The 23,672-nt window shown below is 41.3% G+C and overlaps 1 protein-coding gene across 5 annotated transcripts in view; it reads right to left on the reverse strand.

Annotated features, from left to right (window-relative positions):
* Positions 1-1,117: 1,117 nt before the first annotated feature.
* Positions 1,118-23,672, reverse strand: part of ptch1 (patched 1) — a 97,421-nt gene continuing 74,866 nt past the window's right edge. For all 5 annotated transcript variants that reach the window (XM_072516733.1, XM_072516730.1, XM_072516731.1 and 2 more), the window contains 7 exons: positions 19,012-19,292; positions 16,401-16,538; positions 12,511-12,653; positions 8,239-8,338; positions 6,864-7,118; positions 4,492-5,019; positions 1,118-4,063 (listed from right to left, as the gene is read on the reverse strand). In XM_072516733.1, the coding sequence (XP_072372834.1) occupies positions 4,492-5,019; positions 6,864-7,118; positions 8,239-8,338; positions 12,511-12,653; positions 16,401-16,538; positions 19,012-19,292 (1,445 nt within the window). In that variant the 3' untranslated portion in view covers positions 1,118-4,063. The remainder of the gene's footprint in view (positions 4,064-4,491; positions 5,020-6,863; positions 7,119-8,238; positions 8,339-12,510; positions 12,654-16,400; positions 16,539-19,011; positions 19,293-23,672) is intronic.

Here is a 23,672-nt window from a genome sequence, read left to right on the forward strand (position 1 = left end):
GCAGTGAAGTGAGCCAATCTAAAAGTTTCCTTGCCTTCGGATCAGGTTAGGAATTAGCACAGACTGAGCTCTCTTTGGAAAGAAAACTGAGGTTGGCCTGCCAGAGGCCTTTAACGTTCTGAGAGGAGCTATTAGGGTGGACATAGAGATGTTTCCATTTGTGGGTGACCCAAGATAAGATATTCACTAAAAATCCAACAGAATTCAGGAGAAACATCTTTGTCAGGGAGTGGTTCAAATATGGGTATTTAGGGAGAAACCTTAAACAGTGAGAAAGGAATAGAAGGATGTGTTGACAGGGTTAGATGAAGTGTGGAGGAAGCTTGTGTGGATCCTGGCCTATTGGCTTGTTTATGTGCTCTAAATACAATGCCAAACTATGTAATGTATAGGGACTCCTCATCTTGATTAGAAGGTGGGACTGTTTACAGTTATCTTTGCTGAAGGATTGTTTATACGTATATAATTTCTTTTTCTCCCAGGTTTTTTGTGTGGTCCAATTCTCCACCACATTGTGAATGGAATGGAACGCCTGAATCCCCATAAAGGGAGGTGACTGACCCCAACAGGTTTCTAGGAGTCAAGGAATTTGCATGTTGACAGAGGGTACCTGTGCTAGTTTCAGCGCTAAAACTTGCTACATGGGGACAGGACAAATAAAAATGTGGGGGTGGTTAGGTGCTTATGTGCAGAGCCGGCAGGTCAGATTGTGTCAAAGATTGGATATCATTCCCTTTCCTAGCGCAACATTTCTTTTTACTCAGTGTTTCAGGGCATGGAACCAGGTTGGAACATCCTTATTGGGCCCCATTTCCACCCTTGGTGATAACATAGGTCTGAGAACACCGGAGGTGAGACCAGCAGGAATTCTGGTGACTGTTGCCATTTTGCTGGTCCAGCCTCGATGGTGTCAGTCTGCAAGGAAGCATTGCTACAATCGCCTGGCTCCATCCCTACAGGAAATTCCAGTGAAAAGCTCAGTTGGAAGGAGATCTGGTGTAACCAGTTTCTGATGCTGAATGGCTCTGCTGAGCTTGAATATACCAGAAAGTTTGTGGATTTTTGGGACTACAAGTTCAGAACAATTTACTCAAACAATAAGGATGCGATACCACGGTTAAGTTATATTATTTTTATTTGTTAGAAATTCTATCAGTGTTTGAACATTAATATTTAGAGAGCTTGCACAATTTCCATGTCCCATGATGCATATGGATAAAACATACAAGGCACGTATTCCATGGAAATTTGAACCAAATTATGTAACATTTAGAATAGTTGCTTTCATTTTAACACTGTAAAACATCTTCTCCAAGTGTAAGTTACAATGAAAGTGTGCACTGTAACTGTCTCAGTTATGATACAACATAATGGTATCATTACATATAAACTCTTTAAAAATATACTTCTGTCAAAAGACTTGATGACTACTATATACACTACAAAAATAAATTTTCATATAAATAAATTATATGGCATACATTTATCTTTGTAACTGAAATGACACAAACCCATCTCTGCCAAAACAAGCAGGTGATGAGACCCAGTTTGAATATTTTTCCTTTTGCATCCTCATACTAAAATCTACGAGTTCTTAATGTAACAGTTATATATCTTTCCTATTTAGTTATTAACATTAGTAAGCACTTTATACAGATTAAAATCCATTACAAAGTAAAACATAACTGTAAAAGAAAAAAATCCCTGCATTTTTGTTATAAACTGGCATACAACAAATACTGTAAGAAAACATTCTTATGATACAAAAATATAAATATCACAAAAAATACATTTTTTCTTAAAAACATAGTTGCCAGCCACTGAGAAGTTCTCCCTTTGCCAATGTGACGGGAGGAGAAAATGTCTACATTGTGCAGAAGCAGCAGACAGTGGGGGACGGAAGGGAGAAAGTACACACACCTATATCTGCATTTGATAGAATCTGTGCCGTTAAACAAGAGGGAGAAAATAACTGGTGAGAAGTGACAGACAAACGCTAAGGCAGTAGCAGTGGGAAGCCACTCTGAACTTTTGACACAATCTAATAAGCACTATGGCAGCTGAAGTTAGTTCCAATTAACACCATACAGTTTTTGTTGTGGATCCTGGATGATCCCAGGTCAATCCACCACAAGTGCAGCATTGAAATCTGTGGCTTAATGTCACACACATTTCTATGCCAGAAAGTAAACTATTTTTCTTGATAAAATAAAGTTGGCAATTAGGGTTAACCCTTAGTGTGCTAATGGCAGTAGCTTATTTTAACATTTAAAAACAGAAAATATAACTCAATCTACTTGCTATGTGACACAATTTGGCATCATCTGTAATTTCAATAGCAACAAGACTGTGGCAAAGTACCAAAATAAGTCACAAGATTCAATGGCCATAATGTAATTTACGGCGAGAGTGTAAAATAGGCGATCTAAGATTGCCACCGCCTGTTATACTCCTCTCCTGATTTTCCTATCCGAGAGTGAGGTATAAAATGAGCAGCAGATTCAGTGTTGCTCATTTTGTGCAAATGACCAAAGTCAAAATTGCCCCCAATCCTTCAATGTTGAACCTCAAACGGAATATGTGAAAACCTTTATCATGTTGTTACATTTATACAGAGTACCTCGTGTTATTTTAATGCATCTGATTACACATTTATTTTAGATGAGTTAACAAATGCATTACAATAATGCAAGGACAAATTTCATGTGAATGCCTGTTCGTTACAAATATCAACAAAAGCAATTTCATCCCATAATGAGAAACCTTCATTATCAGGACAAACCCCCCCCCTAACCTCAGTAAGGCACTAGGATAGTCATTAACTGAATATTGTGGTTCAATCATAGATGTCATTTGGGTTTTGGAACATTGAGTGAAAAGAAAGAACTTATATTGGTCCTTTCATGACCTCAGGCACCCCAAACTACTTTATAGCCAATGAAGTGTTTTCCTGTTGTGCTGTAGGAACTCTTTTTTTCTTAAAATACAATTTATTTCTGTAAAAAGCATATATTTAAGACTCCTCCTGAAAGATTCATACCTTGCATGTCCACCTGATTTGATTACAGTGATGCCAAACATGTGTAAGTAGTAGATGAGCTTAACGTTAACATAAATCAGTGTTAAAAAGAGACACTTTTCTCCCCCTAAATATTTACAAATAACGTCGCGATTGGTTTTAAGCCTCCCTATCACAAGTTTCCGTAACTGAACGCATGTCTTTACAAATATTAAAATCTATGCTAAAGAGAACAGTGTCTGAGCTTAATGGTGGGTCATTTTCAAAAAATGCATTCTATTTCGATTGACAATAAATAAAGAAAAAAATATAAAAGGACCGTTTCTGTGTTAGTCCCGACCGTTAGAAATTGCAGATACAGTTTATCATACAAAGAATCTGGAGGGGATCAATAAATATACACACACTAAGGGTTAAATTAAAACAACACAGACCTGTATAATACACAGCAAAAGGATCAAATACCTAAAACTAACAATTTCATAAAGATTAACGTGCTTTTCTTCATATCTGATCATTTTAAGAACCACGCATAGCGTGTTTGAAAGTTAACAGTAACATTTTATACTACCACAGGGTTGTGATATGCAAAATTAAAATATTTTTTAAAAATGTGTATCTTTACAAAAAAAATCCTATCACATGAGCAATATTTGCATAGAATAATTATACAAGTAAATTATACAATATTTTAAGCAGCAGCAACATATGCTGACATTTATGACTAGATTAAGCGTAAATGTGGCACAGATACACAGATCAATGTACATAATGTATAGATCACACAACATTGTTCCCAATCCATTCACAGGAGGTTTACAGCTCCTAATATTATACTACTTTACATTGTACATCTGTATAATACATATGTGTACATCCTTTAAATATTTTAGAGAATATTTAACAAATAATACAATAGATTAATATTTGCAGTAAACTGTTTTCCCAGTTCTGGATCGCCTGTATTTATAGCCTGGAGTTTCAAGGACTATGCAAGTAAAGAGTTTTTCCATCTTTGGCCATCTGTGCATCGTAAATTCCATACTGGAAAGGATAAAAAAAACTATTAGGAACAGATATGAGAAAGATTTTGGTAACTAATTTCAAGTTTAAGAAAAGGCATTTGTATAAAGACAATGGCCAGGATTTGTCGCAGTGCGACGGGAGAATTTGGAGCCGCTAAAAGTCATGGCTCTCCAAATTTTCCTGTTTACCAGTGTCAGGGCTGGAAAATCCTGGTGTACGAAATTATTTTGATATTACATAAACATAAATTAATTACACTTTATATAGTTCCAACCTAATTCCATTTATGACTTATTAAAACAAATTTAACTTGTGAAATAACAAAGTAACATCAAGCAATTTTTTTGGTCAGTTTTTAGTTAGCCCAATATTTGACATAAGTATCCATGATTCAAAATACTTTAAGCAGTAATGCACCTTTCATTGAATATCTGTAGGAAACGTACCTAATGTGTTCTGTTTCCATTGCTCGGTGTTTCACATTCAACGTCCTGCAACTCTAAAACTTCCACCTTTGAGTTCCTTCTTTCACAACATGCATCAAAAGGCACATGAGGATCAACAAATGCTCCTTCATCAGTTTCACTGTACCCCTCATAATGTGGGTACCCTCCAAATACATTTTGGTTGGGTATGGGAGGATGCACAGCGACAGTAACTGAGGCTGTGGCGGTCACAGTAGTGATAGGCTGGCAGTATGTTGGTGCTGCAGCACCAGTGGCAGTGAATGTTGGGTTCCTAGTCTTCTGAGAACGGGATCTGTGACTCTGTCGATCCCTATTGCTGAGTCTGGAATGCCCTTCACGAGCAGTTTCAAAAGCGTCCGTGCGTGGTCTGCAAAGAGGTGGTCGAAACCCTTCCCTTGCCTCCAAACTGTGGTCCTTACAATTTCTCCAGGATTGTTGATGTTTAATATCCTGTTGTGGAGATGGCCTTGGTCTTGATCGATGGAATCTGCAATCTGGCTGGACAACCTGTAAACAATGTGACCTATTAATGCGTGTACATACCAATTTATTTACTATTATGCGGCATTGTAACTTGATAAACAATTTATAATACAACTTCATTTAAACTATTTTAAATTGGTAAAAGCCTGAGTGAGGCTGGACAAAAGTCATGCAGAATGCTCTCATCCCTAAAGGAATTTATTAGAAGAAGTAACTTGGGAAAGCCATTAAAGTAGCTAGACAAATATTTTCAAGGAACAATTCAATGTATTTCTGGAGAGAGAAGAGATAATGCTGAGAAACCATAGTTGTAAAAAGCAAAAAGGGAAAGGCCCTTTAATGTTCCTAAAGATCTTCTATTGTTATGTTAAAATTTACATAATCACAGAAGCTGTCCCTGATGGAATCCGGTTTCTGGCATCACGCAATTGCCTTAGGCAAAACACATGTCCATAAACCACATCAAGCAGTAAGCAGACATGAACTTTAAATATAGTTGCTAGGCCTTTCCAATTTTTTTTAAAGCGGAGGAATTTGAAGGAAATGGATGCAATAATTTTATCCTGATCAGACTATTTCTCACTGTAAAGACTATATATTCACAAAGGGCCCAATGCTCCCAGTTTCAGACCTGAAAAATGCCCAGTCTACCTCAAATTACCCTTGAATGGTAAAGTATCTCAAAAGGTTAAGCAACAGGTGAAACTTGTCATTCCATGCAGTTGCTAAGCAGTAGCAACACAAGTGGTACTTTCAACTAACGGGATACTACTGTCACACAAGTGCCAGGCAACAACCATCTCTAGCAAGAGAGAATGTAACCATCTCCCATGACATTCAATGGCATTACCATCGCTGAATTCCCCACCAGTACCATTGACCAGAAATGAACTGGACCAGCCGTAGAAATACTATGGCTAAAAGAGCAGGTCAGAAGGAAGGAATTCTGTGGTGAATAACTTGCCCCCGATTCCCCAATGCCTGTCCACCATCTACAAGGCACAAGTCAGGAGCGTGATGGAACACTCAACACTTGCCTCGATGAGTGCAACTCCAACAATAGTGAAGAAACTTGACACCATCCAGGACAAGGCATCCCGCTTGCTTGGCACCTCATCTATCACCTTAAACATTCACTCCCCCCACCACTAACACACAGTGGCAGCAGGGTGTATCATCTACAGGATGCGCTGCAGCAACTCAACAAGGCTCCTTCGACAGCACCTTCAAAATTCGCAGCATCTATCACTTAGAAGGACAAGGACAGCAGACGCATAGGAAATGCCACCACTGTCAAGTAACCCTCTGAACCACACATCATCCTGACTTGGATCTATATCAGCATTCCTTCATTGGCGCTAGATCAAACTCCCGGCACTTCCTTCCTAATGTGGAGATGCCGGCGTTGGACTGGGGTGGACACAGTAAGAAGTCTTACAACACTAGGTTAAAGTCCAACAGGTTTGTTTCGAATCACTAACTTTCGGAGTGCAGCTCCTTCATCAGGTGACCTTCCTAATAGCACTGTTAAGTGCACCTACACCACTGAACTGCAATAGTTGAAGAAAGTGGCTCGCTGACACCTTCTCAAGGGGAAATTAAGGATGGGGAATAAATGCTGGTCCAGCAGCGATGCCCACATCCCGTGAACAAATAAGTGTAAAAAAGAAATAGGTGTCACTGGCAAATAATGGTCTTCAGTCAAACATTACAAGTAACAATGCATTGCCTTTAAAGTCAAATAATTTGAAATTTCATGTTATGGGTGAATATTTTAAATTTAATGATAGATAGCTAAAAGAAAATGCTGAAACTTCAAACACTGGCAAGATGTTTTTTTCAAGAAAGCAAGGTCCAGTTTCACTTACTGTGGATCTGGGAAAGACAGGATTCTCAGTTGCTTCCACCATGATCTGATGGGCTGATGCCGTAGAGCTGGGATTCGATTCATAATGCTGAAGTTCTTCACTGATCCCGGAAACCGTAGTCTGTGAGCTATATTCAGAATCTGAAGAATCAGATCCATTATTCCCTTGCTCAGGGTGAACGGCAAACCTCACAACCCGAGGTGGTGGCTCTGGTGATGGAGTAGGCAGTCGGGTTCTCCCATCGAGAGGTGAAACCTAGGAACCAAATATGTCAGAGTAATTAGCCTCACCTAGTGTTCATCACACTGTTGTCACATCCCGTCGGTTGTAACACTGAGCGACATTTCTTTCACACCGAGTACAGAGGTGGCCTGGTGAGAGCTCTTAGTTACGTGGCTCTTTGCAGAACATTAACTCTTTCCAAAGATAATACAAGGCACATGTACTATGTTCATTATGGTCATATTATTATAGGATGTCCGATTTCTGAGCTTGCCCTGATCCCCCACCTGTTGCCTGAATGATCTTGGGAGTGGTTTTGTCTCAGAAAAACAAGACGCGATGAAGTTTGACATGATGAAACAAGGTCTGGTAATTAATTCAAGACCAGCTATCTGTCAAATATGCATGAGTTTTTACCCCTTAGACTTTTTTTCATACCAAGGACTGGGAAGCTAACCTCATGTTTTATTCTGATGTTTTTATTTTCTTCCCTCCTTGATAGTCTTAACTATGCCTGATCCCGATTATTTTAGGTTCACCTGATTGTGGAGTTATGCAAGCACCTGCCAAATCAAGGCCTATCCTTCAGCAGGGCCAATGGGCAATAACCTGTAATCTTCTCTGTTCTTTATAGCTCAAAGAATAGAGTAAGGGCACAAACATTCTAATCAGTCCAGCATTATCCCCATTTATAATGCTGACTTTCTTTTTTGTTTACAGAGTTATGGATTTAGGTAGGGGTCAAGAAGGCATTTGGTGCTCTATGCATCGGTTAAGCTCTGGCACTTTAAATCTTGCTTCTTTCATGAAGAATATAGACTGTAATTAAAACAAAAATCTTTTCTGCGATTTTCGAATCCATCATTTATTCATGACCGCACCTATCTGGTTCCCTGGTAACTCATGTTGTTTTAGGATGAATTCAGCAATTCTGTGCTTCCAGTTCCATGTGTTGAAGGTGTGCAGGTCAGACATAGGACTACCACAGTGTCATGCTGGTTCTCTGACTGCTCCCTTCAAGCCTGGCTCCGTTAAGAATACATGGCTCCGTTAAGAATACGTAATTAGGGAATAAATCTTTATTTTCTGCTAATAACTTTCTGAAGTCCAAGTATGGTTGAATCATCATGAGAAAATAAAGCGAAAAAAATACCTCAGGATATGGTCCAAAATATGAAAGAAGAACCGGAAGTAGTACTAATCCATTGAGAACACCCAGAGCTGTTAAAATAGCTAGGACTGCAAAGAAGTACCTGTAATAGTTGCAAAGAGTAGTGCAATTAATTTAAAAAACTTCCTTACCTATGTCAAGCTAATTGCGTTTTAAAAGTCATTTACAACTCAGACCTTCATTTCAGAAAATACCACAATGATTCTTTACCTTTTACATCAGTGAGGCTACATCCCACAACAATAGTGTTAGTTGACCAAAAAAAAAGAACAGTATGTTAGTTTGTTAATTTTATTGACAAACACATAGTATGGACTGTTATTCATGAATAGTTTGTCACACACACACAAAAATATGGAACGTGAACTGAATGACTGAACAGGACCATACAACATGCACAATGAAAGGGGCCCCATTACCTTAACCCAGTAGAAGCAAACAAATGAAGTAAAGGGTGCAGAATTTAAACAATTTAGTCTAGAGACAGGAGAAGCAAAGTCTCAAGCAGCTAATCCACTGTGAAATGCTGCTGCATCTCACAACAGAATCACTAATTAAATCTCAAGTGTATCAAGTAGGTTTCCTCTCACAACACTAATCAAAACTTTCTGCCTATAGTCCTCAGAGATGCTGGGTTTTAGTTTTACGAAATAGCTCAAATTGCAATCCTTTATAAAGCCGAACCAGCATTCTGCTTCAAAATGCTGCCAGTTCTAAAGCAGATTCTAGCTGCCAGTTCTATAGCAGATTCTAGCATTGTATTTGATAAGAACACTTCAGACAATAGCATCATTGCACTGCAAACTAAATCTTTTGTAGTACAATTTAACATTATGAATACGGTTGTTTTGAGTCAACCATTTTAAAAATAAAAGCTAGAACGCTGGTGAAAAAGAAAAAGCATCCAAATGGTTGACCATTCCCACCATTCAAGATTATGAACTGAGAGATTTCATAAATACCAAGGCAAGTTTTTAAACACTAGAGGTCTTACCAGTTGGTATAAAGCACAGGAGGGACTAAGACTAAACGTATGGACACTTTTATGAGTAATGACTCCAAATACCTCGAGTATGTTTTTAATGGACTCTCTCAAATTAAGGATCAGTCTTTTATTGTGCAGCAGTACAGCACACAGTTACCTTCACTACGTCCAAATACACAATTATTGTTTAAATTGTTTGACTGCATTAAGTTGAGCAGCAAACATCCGCCTGTCTTTAAATTCACAAAATGCAGATGTTGTCATTACTACACAATATGAACTATCAAAATTTCATATAATGTGACATTTCCGCAATATATTATAGAACCATTTGTATCTATGCATTTCATGTCTGATCACTTCAAATATATTGCATTTGTTAAGCTGCCTTAGTTATTTGGCTTAGTGACTCCCTCCCCTCTCTATCTTGCCAATTGTGTAGTGGCTAGAATTAGGCCCCACCCTCACCAAAATTGTATTTTCAATACAAAATCAATAAACTGCAAAAAATAAGCAATGTATACACTTAAATTGGTAGTTAAAAACCAGGCTGCAGTTCCTTAGTTGGTTCAGTTGCAGGACATCTTTGATCCCTGGTCTGTGCTGGTTTTTTTTATGATTAATCTATAGAATTTGGGCATTGCTGGCCTGGCAATCTTTCATTGTATGCCGAGTTAGCTAATCTCAGCAAGAAGCAGCAGTTTGTATGCTACAATATGTAAAATATGTATTAGTTGGAAAGGGAAAAGGGACCCCATTCCTGATCGCTATCCAGTGACTCTAAGGGAAAGTTGTCTGTGGAGTTATTGAATAGAGAACAGGATCAGGCACTTCTGTGATGTCCTTCATTATCAAGTAACAATCTGACATTTAGGGCGAGAACACACTGTGCCCGAAAAGCAGCATGGTCTCCAAGGGATCGGAGGTCCCCAGCTTCTTGCCCTCTGGGCAGCATGGCACCCAGACACGGCTGGTGCCACTTGGGCACTGCAGGGTGCCCTGTGCACATGTGGGGGGGGGGGGGGGTAGAGGGCCCTCTTATGTGCGAGTTGGGGTTTGGGGGGTGTTCAGGGGTAATGTCGGGGCCGGAAGACATGCACTGAAGACTTTCGGCGAGCGGGGCTCCTCAGTGCAGGGAATGGGACTAACTGCGGCCTCAGCCGCTCATTCCCCGATGAGGCCCTATATCTAACCAGATTCACGTTAGCATTGTGTTTCTCGGCACTGCGAACGCCAGGAAACACGTTCGGTTTGATCACGCCCTTAACCTCTAAGCTTAAATCTGCAAAATGACCACTCGTATGAGGTGCTGGAGATCCTCTGTGGATCTGCACATTAGCATGAGTCCAGAACTTCAGGAGAAGGGAAGGAAATTAGAACAAGAGGGTTTGATCACATGCAAGCTCAGCTGAAAGGGACCAAGACAGACATCAGGGACTCAACATTTTAAGCAAATGTAATTTTTGTACACATGCAGCTTGTTGATGGCATTGGACTGTCCACAAGGGAACTTCCAAAGCATGTTAGATAGCATGTATTGGCTTACTTGTTGGACAGCGAAATTCTGCAGTTTACTATGGAGTGTGTGGCCAACTCAATGGGCATTGCATGCCCACTCCACCCACTATTGTCCCTCTCACTCCCAAGCTCACTCCCATAACATGTAGGGGCGGGGGTGGGTGGGGTGGGGGGGGGGCAAAATTGGCATCTGTCCACATAATCATAAAGGGTCAATTGAGCTTTTTAACAAACCGATAGTACGCTGTTCATGCCATAAGGCAGTTGACATGGACAATCAGTCAGGTGGGAGTGGACAGGCTGTTTTTGTTAAAACGTTTTTAAAAGAAGGGAAAAAAGGAAAGGAGCTACTATCTTCGGGGAGTGCCCTTTGTGCATGGGGGACAGCAACCCCTAAGATAGTATCCCCAACCTTCTTTCTACCCATCAATTCTCCAATACAAAACACCTGCACCCCCAAGCAGGCCAAACCCTCTTCACCCAATAACCTAGACTTCCTCTGGAATCCCATTGCATCTTTTTCTTGGAATTGGTTGCTTCTCTGGCAACGCCCACTAGAGTTCTTGGCGCTACCAGGATTGCTGGTGCTGCCGGTCTAATGGGCTGGTAGCTCCCGAGGGCAAGAGCTCCTCCCCAGTGAGGGACAGAGGTCCCACTGTCAGAAAATTTCAGCCACCAACAGTGCCTTATGACTGTGGGATGGGTTAGCGTGGAGCAAGTTGGCTTCCAGCCGACTTTGCTTCGGGACGTGGTAGTGATGTTCATATTGTTTCAGTCCCCATCCAGTAATATGCATTCCAGAAAGTACAGAAATTAGGGCAATTTTCATATTCTTTTTTCACAAAGATAAAAAGAATAAACTTCCATACAAAGTAATAGGGGGAAATTTCATCTCGAAATGGTAAATAAAACAGCTGCATCCAGTAAACCAGATGATCTGACACTGGAAAGGGGGTATTTTTTGGTCGTTCTTGCCAGTGGGATCCTCTGGTCCCACCGACGGTGCACCACCACCAAGTGTTTCCCGGTGGCATGGGGTGGGTTCAATGGGAAATCTCACCGACAGCGGCGGCACTTCCAGCCAACGACGGGCTGTCTCCGGCCGCAGAGAAACAGGCCATGGGAGAGCGCGGCAAATCCCCTCCTGATGTATTTGTCCATTTCTACTGCTTCTCTTTCTCCACCTCAACTCCCTTCAAGTTGTGAGCTTCGATTTTTGTTGCACATCTACAATCGTGGCATCTTACACTCTTAAAATTCAGGATACTTTGATATAATTATGTGGTAATATAACATATCAAAGTTATGACAAATTAATCATTCTAATTCCATTGTTAAATTTATAAAGGACCAAAGCCTGGGCCTTTAGTATGGAGTTAACAGTAGATGAGGTAAAGTGGTTTCAATCAATAAACATCATGCACACATTGGTAAAATGAATTTCAACCAATTAATTACCACAAACAAAACTTCAGACAAAAAGTAGTTTACAATATAATGCCACTGAAAAGTGATATAAGATTTAAAAAGAAATGGCCATGCAGCTCAAAATATAGATGGGTAGTGGCCGGAATTCTTCGACCATTCACACCGGCAGATTCTCCAGTCCCACTGCGGTGAATTGAATTTTGGCTGAGCGCCAAATTCTCTGTTCTCATTGGCCGCGGTGGCAGAGCGAACTCAGATCGGAGAATCCTGGCCAGTGAGGAACAGAACACTGATACTAGCCATGAAAATGGGAAACTGCTTACCTGACAATGAAGTCAAATTCAGATCCAGCAAGCATGAGAACTCCAAGAAGTGTTGACACGGCCCCATCTAGCACAGGGGCAAACATGTGCTCCAATGCAAGAACTGCCCGCCGATTCTTGTCTCCAATGGCAGTTAAAAATGCCTGCAGGCAATAAGATCAATACAATCAGACCTCATGTGTACCAAAGCTGAAAAAGAACTACCCAACAGTTCAGCAACTGTTTCGATTGTGTGACAGACTGAATACTGCCGATTAATTTCAGCCAAGCAAGAAAAATGCCTACACTTTATTTAGATCTTTGGATATCCCACTTACCAAAGATAGAGGGGTTAAATTTACATCACCATTTTTCTGAGCTACAAGGAGTTCTTCTGCTGCAGTTACAACAGAAGATTGGGTGGACCCCTGTAAATTCAACAGAGGATGCGATGGAACGGCCCCGTCGCACCCAACCTGGTGATGCGACAAGGCTGTTAAATCTCACGAGAGACTCGCGAGAAAGACGCCGCGATCTGGATCTCGCCCTCACAAGCGTCATCCAGATTTACATATTTAAGTGAGCAGTTAGGCTCTCTTAAATATGTCACCGGTGGATTCTCCCAAGACCCGGGAACAAACGCCCGCCTTGGGAAACCTCACCATGGCGCCGCTTAGCACTGGTATGCACAAACATGTACCAGGCACAACATGATCTCCCACGGCATCGGAGGCCCCCGGATGATAGAACTATGGGCAGGGTGGTACCCTGGCACTCCTGCTACCACCCAGGAACCTTGGCACTGCCACCTGGGTACACTGGCAGTGCCACAGCCAGGGTGACAGACTGGCAGTGCCAAGGTACCCAGGATGCCCATGTCAGGGATGCCCTTATGAGGTGGGATCGAGGATCCCCTAACAGGTAAGTTGGGGCATTGGGGGTTCCAGAGGCGGCGTTTGGGGGTGGGTCAAGAGATCGGGGTGGCATTTAAAAATGGCGCCCAGATCTCTTCCTGCTCTTTGAGCCGAGATCGTCAGTACAGGAAATGAAGTGCAGCCTCAGCAGGGTGTTCTTCGTCGAGGCCCAAAAAAAGATTCCTGTTTGATCGGGGGTTGTTCTTGGCACTGCAGGCGCTGAGAAACACTCCACTTAATGCGGCCAAAGTGGGACTCTGTTTTTTTCCCCATTACATTGCGCCCAGAGTCTCTATATATTACAACAAAAAAGGTAATTTATGTATAAGGCATTTAAGATGAGAAACAAGATGGCACCCAAACAGTTTTATATTACTTTTACATTAAATTACATGATTGCTGGCTCCTCAATTCCTCCACAATGTAAAGCCCTAGTTTTTCCTCAACATACTAAGCATTATTTAAATTTACTGTCATTTAGGATTCCACAGTGATTCATAATAATGATCTAATTCTAGTTATAGCTGGCTTCTAATTTCCAAAATGTTGTTGGATGCTTCCTTGGATGAGTTAATGTATTGGAACAATGGTCTTTACTCATGCTAGTGTGTGCTAGTATAAAACACAAAGTTCAACAGTCAGTCCATACTAGACTGAGAATATGCCAACCCTCTGTAGCGCAGTGTATTTAATTGGGCGGAAGAATGACAGATGGGGACTCTACCACTTCGTGCCTCCATCTCAATTAAGTCCATGGCAGGAAAGCCCCTGGACAGCCTTACTGCTCTGCCGACCAAGTGAGGTCCTTAAGTGGACAACTAAGGTCCACTTACGGGCCTCATCCTGTCCCCACTGGAGGGGCTTACATGTGGGTAACATGACTAGTAAATCTATGTTAGGTTGTTTGCAGGCGTCCAACGAGGGTATCTAATTCAAAGTCTCTCAGTGCCTGAGTGAGCAACCCAGCAGTGGGATGGAAGAGGGGGAGGAGGTGCCATAAAATCACCCTCTGCTCTTGTCCCAACCTCCTCGCCATCCTTCCCCTGCCATACTCCCCGCAACTCCCTTCCCGCCATCATTCACTTGTGTCTGGGTCCACCTTCCATCTGAAGCCTGGAATGGGGTGTAGCACCACCTCTGGTGGTGCTGCTGAGTACAGATGAGCTGTCAGCCTCTGACCCGCAGTTCTCAGTGTCCTTGATCATGGAGGAAGGCCTGCCGCTGGCTTGTTAAATGTCTGAGTGCCACAGAGATGGGTGGCCTTGCCAGAAAGAGGCAACACGGGGCACCGTACAGCTCTCCAGCTGGAAAGCGAGACTCCTGTTGTCCACAAGATTTTTCCGATATGCCTCTGGTCTAAACAATGCATCTAAACAACTCTCATTTAATCCCAGTGTAGGAAGGGATTAATCTCAGGATTATTTTTGGACAAAACATTTTAATAGCTTTTTATTTAAAAGGTGGATTTTCTTTAGGTATGTCTCCAGATGTTTGCTGCTACACCACTGTAAATATGATGCTATCTATGTAATTTATTTGCAGCTTCTGTACTATTCCACTACATCTTGTTTGACTTAAAATATCAATCAACTCCCTGGACATGACCATGAAAACTTTTCCTATGTACTTAAATGATTTAACCATGACCACTAACTTTTCTATGAGCAATTTATACACATAATTAATACCAACTATCAAAAGATCTTTAGGTGTATTCAAAACTTGAAAATATAGTCCTCGTCTTTAACAAGGAAGAAAAATGCTACCAAGGCCATGGTTGAAGAGGAAGTAATTCAGACACTGGAAGGATTTGAAATAAATTGGGTTAGCTCAGTTGGCTGGACAGCTGGTTTGTGATGCAGAAGGAGGCCAACAGCGCGGGTTCAGTTCTCATACCGACTGAGGTTATTCACGAAGGCCTCACCTTCTCAACCTTGCGCCTTGCCTAAGGTGTGGTGATCCTCTGGTTAAATCACCACCAGTCAGTTCTCCCCCTCACATTGGAAAGCAGCATATGGTCATCTGGGACTATTTGCGACTTTCCTTTCCTTTATGTTAATAAGGAGGTGGTATTAGGTAGGCTGCCTTTACTTAAAATGGATAAGGCACCAGGACCAGATCAGATGAAGACAAGGTTACGGAGAAAAGTGTGTGTGGGAATCACGGATGGATCAATGGATGTTTTTTGAGCAGGAGAATGTTTGTACTTGGGGTATGTATTGGGACCATTGCTTTTCTTGAGCTACAGTGACCTAGGACCTGTTGTCCAGGGCATAATTTCAAAGTTTGCAAATGATACCAAGGTTTTATACAACTGTAGCATGACTTGCCAGTTTTTATACTCAATGCCCCGTCCAATGAAGGCAAGCATTCCGTATGCTTTCTTGACTATCTTGTCCACTTGTGTTGCCACCTTTAAAGATCTGTGGACCTGCACGCCCAGATCTCTCGGACTTTCTATTTCCTGAGAATTTTATCATTTACGGTATATTTCCCCTCTATGTTAGACCTACCAAAATGCATTACCTCACATTTGTCCGGATTAAACTCCATTTGCCATTTCTCTGCCCAATTCTCCAACCTATCTATGTCCTGCTGTATCTTCTGACAATCCTCAACACTATCTGCCACTCCACCAACCTTGGTGTAATCCACGAACTTACTAAGAAGAAAAACTTATTCATGCAGTGACTGGATAAGGTATCAAATGCATTGCCTAAGAGTCTAGTGAAGGTAGGTTCAATCGAAACATTCAAAAGGAATGAGACTGCTATCTGAAAAGGAAGAACGTGCATGGTTATGGGGAGAATGGCACTAAGTGTTCATTCCGAGGGCTGGTGCAGACGTGATGCGTCGAATGACTTCCTTTTGCCCTATTTTGTCATTCTGTGATTCTAGTTCAGTGTTTTTTTGCCAGAGAGGGGCGTAGGAAGGTTGTGTGCCTTCTTGCATTCTGTTTCAACTAAAGGAAAAGTGAATGAAGGTCATTTAACATACCAGAGCGACGTGAACGGTGAATTCCACCCCTATTCCAACAGAGGCAATGAGGATCACTACAGGAACTGCACTCAGTTTTATCCCGATGAGGCCCATCATTCCAAAAAGTTCCACAGTCATCAGTGCTAGGACTAATACCTAAATGGAGTTAAGAAAAGGCATCATTAATTATGTCACAGTAAGTAAACTTGCTATGGTAGAGAACAAAATAACCCCTTTTGTATAGGGTCTATCTTAAACCAATGAAAAGGGGCGACACGGTGGCACAGTGGTTAGCACCACTGCCTCCACAGCTCCAGGGACCCCAGTTCAATTCCGGCCTCGGGTGACTGTCTGTGTGAAGTCTGCACTTTCTCCCAGTGTCTGCGTGGGTTTCCTCCGGGTGCTCCGGTTTCCTCCCACAGTCCAAAGATGTGTAGGTTAGGTGGATTGGTCATGCTAAATTGCCCTTCGTGTCCAAAAGGTAAGATGGGGTTACTGGGTTTATGTGGTTACTGGGTGGAGGCGTGGGCTTAAGTAGGGTGCTCTTTCCAAGGGCCGGTGCAGACTCGATGGACTGAATGGCCTCCTTCTGCACTGTAAATTCTATGATTCTATGAAAATCAACCCCATCACATTGTAAACACTAAATAGAGTGTTCCACAACAAACATTAGCAAATATTTCAAAATTAGCTTTCGCTCTCATTCAATGACAACCTGTATTTATAGCATACCCTTAGTTCATTGGCACATTATTGAAATGCAATCAAATTATACCTGACAGTTAGCTAAAGAAGAGGCAATCAGGATGGGTGACAAAGAGATTGGTCAGAGGTATGTTTTAAGGAAAGTCATCAAGGGATAAAGAGAGGTAGAGGGCCGAGAGGTTTAGAGAGGAAACTCCACACTCTAGGGCCATAAGTGAAAGCACAAAATGCTAATGATGGGTTAAAAGTAATGGTGTATTCATAAGATGGTGGAGTTCTCAGAAAGTTGGAATGGAGGAAGTTACAGAGATCGCATGAAGGATTTGTACACAAGAGTGGTAATCTTTCAGTTAGTAATGGGTCAGGAACCAATGTAGGTCAATGAACACAAGGATAGTTGGTGATAGGTGGTGTGGGTTTGGATACAAGCAGTAGGGCTTCGGATGAGCTGATGTTTATGGAAGGATGGAAGGCCTGCCAAGAAACCACTGAAATAGTTCAGCTTGGAGTTGATTAAAGTACATATGAGGGGTCAGCATAATATGGGCTGAGGGAGGGTCAGACATTGGAATGTCAAAGAGGTGGCAGTAGATGGTCTTTCTAGTGGAGGGGCATGGAGTCAGAGATTCAGCTCAGGGTCAAATAGGAGACCAATTTTGTGAACCTGGTGTCACCATTAACATGCAAAAACTGATGTCTATGGATAATGTAACCAAGACGCAGCAAGTAGATGAGGAACAGGATGGGATTAAGGATGGATCCTTAGGAGGTTTCAGGGGTAGCAAGGTAAGGCACAGGAAGAGGACATTGAAGGTGATTCTCAGCCTAAGATTATACGAATGGAACCAGAGAATAGCAGTTCCACTAGCTGCAAAGAGGAAGAGAGTATTTGGAGGACACTGCTCTGGTCGTCCATGTCAAATCCGCAGAAAGGTCGAAAAGGTTAAGGAGGGATAGCATAGTCACATTCACAAAGAATATAATTTGTGATTTTAATTAGAATCTAATTAGGTGCTAGGGGCTGAAAACTGTTTGCAAAGGATCAGAAAAAAAACTGGACCATTCCGAATAGTTTTACAGAAATCTTAAATAAGTGAAGATAACTTGAGGCAGGCCAAAAGCCTCTAAAAACTATAATGCCATTATCAGCTGATGAGTGTCAGATTACAGGCGCCTCTCTGTTTATTAAAAAAAACACTGAAAGATTGGCCTGGTTGCAACTTAAATTAAACAATTAAATTTGAGGCAAAGTCATGACATTTTTCTCATCCAACAGTAAAACGTTTTAAAACTGCTAGTAGCACTAACTGCAAAGAGTCTAAATGATGCTCTGCAATGGAACACAAAAAACAAAAGCAATAATAAAAAAAAATAACAAGCAACCTATGTGAAAGGAATCATTGTCTGGTGTGAAAACAATTTAAGTTTTAATGAAATTTGAAGTAGTATCTTAATTCCACTTGAACACTCCATCCATGCAAAGCACACTGCAGACTAAACATTTCTCTCCATAAAATATGTTTACTTACATAAAGTTTACAATTCACTCTCAGTTAATTGGTTCACATCTGGTATTATTTTGAACAACTTCTAATGTTTTGTTCAATTTTACTCTTATTCTGAAATTAGTCAAAGCAAGAGAGCAACAGTGCCTTGCATGGTTTTTGTAACAAACAAGTTATTTAAAGCAATAAAGACTTTTTTTCCCTTCAGGTTCTTACAAATTGTGAAACTATAGGATTCCCCCCCCCCCCAAATGCTTAAATTTTCACTGTCGTCATCTTTCCAAGCCGAATAAACATTTCATGAATGATGTCACAGGCATACCCCACCAGAGGCCCAGACATAAACAAAACTTTCCCGACTAAAGAAAGAGCTATACCAAAAGGAATTCAAGCAGCAACAAAGCTCCTTGTAAACTTACAATGATTCCAGCCGTCCATGGGTTCAGGAGGAAAAGAGCGCACACCAGGAAAGTGCAAGCCAAGACCACGCTGATGGCAAGCAGCAGCCAATGTCGCAGACCAATATATTGCTCCCAAAAAAGAAATGGATATCCGTTTGGATAACTGGAAAGTCCTTGGTTAGTAAAGTTATTGCAGATATTTCTGACTTTCTCAATAGCCTCCACAAAATCCGAAGTCTCACGCAGTCCATTGAGGTAGAAAGGAAACTGGGCATATTCAATTGGCTCAGCTGCTGGAACTAAACATAAAGTAAACCAGTTTATTAAAAAAAAACTACTAACTTTCAGTTAATGCATATATATGTTCACAAATAGATTTAGTCGATTATGGCATGTCAGAATTACTGAATCGAAAGAAGTTTCTTAGCGTACAATGATACAACTGTCCTAATGGTTCAGACCAGAAAGATCCAGGTTCAATCATTGGCAAGTGAGGAGTTTGCTCCTGCGATGGAGAATGTAAAAAAAAAATCAACAGTAATCATCACTAATTTACTCCTGAGAGGTGCTTGTAGAAGTAGGCATGGCTGTGATGTTTGACACATAGATAGCGCGTAGGTCTCACTGTAAAAAGCTTACACATAAATAATGATCATTTTGAAGGAATGAACACTTCCAGGAGGGGAATAAACAGTCAGAATAGGAGTGAAATAGGAATGCACAAAATAAGTGGGATTCGGTTAGGAAAGGGACATTGGGTGGGATGTAACACGGACCCTTAAAATTACAATTGCACGCTCAATTGGTGGAATTTAATGATCCTGGCAGGTAAACCAGTCCCAACCCCAACACTGCCATTTTTGGGAAACAAATGGGGTTAAGTCCCTGATCGGGCACTTAACTTCCTGTTGTTGGGCTTCCTGGCTTGTGTGAGGGGATTTTACATACAGAAACCCTGGTGTAAGGCAAATAGCACCCCCCCCCCCCCCCCCCCCCAAGAGTGCCATCCCATCAGGGGCCGGTAGCTTTCCAGTGCCAGCAACACTACCAAGAGCGGTGGCCACTGCAGGTACTGCAGTGCGGTCTTGGCCGAGGATTGACAACGGAGCACTGAAAATAAGGTGAGTTTTTGTTTTATTCTTTTACGGGAATGGCCAGCATTTATTGACCACCCCTAATTGCCCTTGAAATGGTAGTGGTGAGCTTCCTTCTTGAACTGCTGCAGTCCATATGGTGTGGATACACCCACAGTGCTGTTAGGGACGGTGATTTGATCTAGCGACAATGAAGGCATGGCGATATATTTCCAAGTCTGGATGGTGAATGGCTTGGAGGGGAACTTCCAGGTGTGGTGTTTCCCTGTGTCTGCTGCCATTGCCCTTCTGGATGCTACTGGTGTTGTCTAAGGAGCCTTGGTGAGTTCCGGAGTGCATTTTGTAGATCGTACACACTACTGCCATTGTGTGTCTGTGATGGAGGGAGTGATTGTGGATGGGATGGCAATCAAACAGAATGCTTTGTCCTAGATGGCATCCAGCTTCTCGAGTTTTATTGAGCTGCATTCATCCAGGCAAATGGAGAGCATTTCATCACACATCTTAAAGATGGAGGACAGGCTTTGAGGAGTCAGGATGCGAGTTACTTGCTGCAGAGTTCCCAGCCTCTGACTCGATCTTGTAGCCACAGTACTTATTTGGCTAGTCCAGTTCAGTTTCTGGTCAATGGTAACTCCCAGGATGTTGACAGTGGGGGATTTAGAATGCAGTGAGATTGCTGCAACCAGGCAGGGAGAGGGGGTGGGGTTCGATTTGAAGGACACAGAGGGTTCATACTCAAGCTCCCTCTGTTCCAGCTGGTGCGTGTCTCTGTCAGTAATAGAGTTTCTGGCAAGGAGAGAGCCCCCACCACCCAGACCTACCACTCGGGTACTATTGGCGATAGGCCTGCTTGGTGTGGACCCTGCCAGTTAAATACCAGTAGCATCGGGATCAGACCCTTAAGTGGCCACAATTGGCCTCCAGGCAGGAAGGCCATCCTCCTTATTCATCCTGGACTAAATCAGAGGGAGGCAGGAAGGTGGTACGACCTCGAACTTGCACCTTCCCACCTTGCTACATGCCTCTGAGAGCAGAATTGCATTCTGCCAGATATTTATTCTTTTAAAATCAGCAGAACTGTGCTAACCAAATTATCGTAGTAAATATTTGTAGTCGCAGAAATATCGGTATCTGTCAGCTGTGAATGAGGTTTAATATAAAAAGCATTATGTTACGACTATTTCCCCTCCCCCCTCACCAAGAACTCCGAATGCATTGAACAACTAGTTATACATACTGTAAGGAAACCAGTAAAACCATTCATTTTATCCATATGAAAATTAATTTTGCATGTTAACAGTCTAAATTAGTTAGACAGCAATTCGACAAACACCTATATAACAAGCACAGTATTCTGTAATTTATCTACAGAACAACTATTTGAATCAATATTAGAAATTTACATCTGGGTGGCCTCAGTGGCATTAAAACTAAAGAGTATCCAGACCTAATTAACTGGTAAAACTAAATGTGATCATGCAATATGACAATGAAGCCTTTGTTTAAATTCAGAATCTAAAATCTCTACATCTGCAGGACCAACTCTATTTTTCAACGAGTGCCTTTCCTTCCTTTTGAATGCAAGACTTTACCAAAAAAAAGAAATCCCAACAAAACCAGCATTTAGTTTTTGCTGCTGTGTGTTCCAAACCCTGCAGGGTCATTCAACTGACTTGCTAAACATGATTTGCCCCATTATAATCTCAACTATAAATTTTCATTAAGACAAGAGTTGGCTGGCTGCCACCAGGCTCCAGGGTTTGGAATACAGTGGAGCTTCATTATCCAATCACATTTTCAGGAGCCCACTCCACAGACCAATAACCTCAACTAGCAGGCAGTCACATAACTGAATCCTAAATGGAAATTAAATCAATCCAAGTTCCCTCCTTGAGACATAAAGGACCCCCTCCTGGTCAATACTCCACAAAATTATTGTGATGAAGCACAGGTGTACAACAACCCACATACTGATATCATATCATTGACTAATGGGTATGGAAAACCCTTTACAGTTTGTAAAGGAAGTAAAAAATGCTCTTTTTCTACAGGAAATAAAATGAATTCTAGAAAAAATACCCACATAATATTTTCCCTCACTTAACCTTTAGCTTTCTTTTTGGATTGGGAGAGAGGTTATGTGTAATTTCAGATTTTTTTAATGTTTGGTTAGTGACACCTGAATTATTCCTGTAATACAGCAACTGTATATTCATTTTAAATAAAATAAAATAAGATTATACTGCATTTAGTATACTATTGGCTAGTATATAAAGTAAGTTTTTAAAAATATACGGTGCTTTTAAAAATATTCTGTACTTGGGGGAAAAAAGGTGTTTCCATGCCATTTCTTCCTCCAATTTACAATTTCTGATTTTTAGCAAGGCTGACAAGGTATCAAATGCATAAATATTTTTTAATGTAATAATTGGTATGACTGATGCAATTCTAAAAACTCATTAATAAATCTAATTAAATAAATAAAAATAAAAAAATAACCTTTATTGTCACAAGTAGGCTTCCATGAACACTGCAATGAAGTTACTGTGAAAAGCCCCTAGTCGCCACATTCGAGCGCCTGTTCGGGTACACAGAGGGAGAATCTGTAGTCTAATGTAAGTTACAATCAATGATTTTTAATAACAAACTAATTTCCGCTAATAAAACCCTAATTTTCCCAGATTGTAAGGTTTTTAAATCTTTGGGCTGCATGGCGGCACAGTGGTTAGCACTGCTGCCTCAAAACGCCAGGGACCCAGGTTCAATTCTGACCTTGGGCGACTGTCTGTGCGGAGTTTGCATGTTCTCGCCTTGTCTGTATGGGTTTCCTCCGGATGCTCCGGTTTCCCCCACAGTTCAAAGATGTGTAGGTTAGGTGAATTGGCCATGCTAAATTTCCCCTTAGTGTGTAAAAGATGTGTAGGTTAGGTCAAAGGGTTTTGGGGATTGGGCGGGGCAGTGGACTTGGGTGGAGTACTGTTTCAGAGGATCAGTGCAGACAAGAATTCTCCCTGATTTCAATGGTCTTCAGTGGGTCTCTTGAGCAACAGTGGGTCACTTGAGCAACATCATCCATGTTCTGTCCAAATACGTCAAGTAGCATGTGGAATGACACCAACAGCATAATGTTGTAAGTAAAATCATGTTGGGTGTGAAAAAGGCTGCTAATCTGTTGGCGCCAGCTTCCCTCATGGTGGGCTAGGTTAAAATTACCCTCTTCATTCTCAAGATGACTGGAAACTTTAGATATGTCAAGAGGAAAATAATTTACAAAGTGAGCAATCCAAGGAGTTCATTGTTTTGCTGCCAACTGCTGATCCATGGAATTAAGAATGTTGCAACTGCTATTAATTTACTTTTCATTAAATATAGAATAAAATGTATCACTGTGTGGGAATGTACAGTGGGGGATTGTAGGGGGCCTGAGATATTAACAAGATTGGAACTACATATTTGGTTTCATGAAGTCCCATTTCAAATGTTCCAAAGTTCAATCCTTATAAAGTACATTACATGTACATTACATGTTAAGATTATATAGAGTAACACGCTGAGGTGCAATTGTGCGGCATGTATGATAAA

The sequence above is a fragment of the Scyliorhinus torazame genome, chromosome 9 (genome assembly GCF_047496885.1).
Source record: "Scyliorhinus torazame isolate Kashiwa2021f chromosome 9, sScyTor2.1, whole genome shotgun sequence".
Taxonomy (NCBI): domain Eukaryota; kingdom Metazoa; phylum Chordata; class Chondrichthyes; order Carcharhiniformes; family Scyliorhinidae; genus Scyliorhinus; species Scyliorhinus torazame.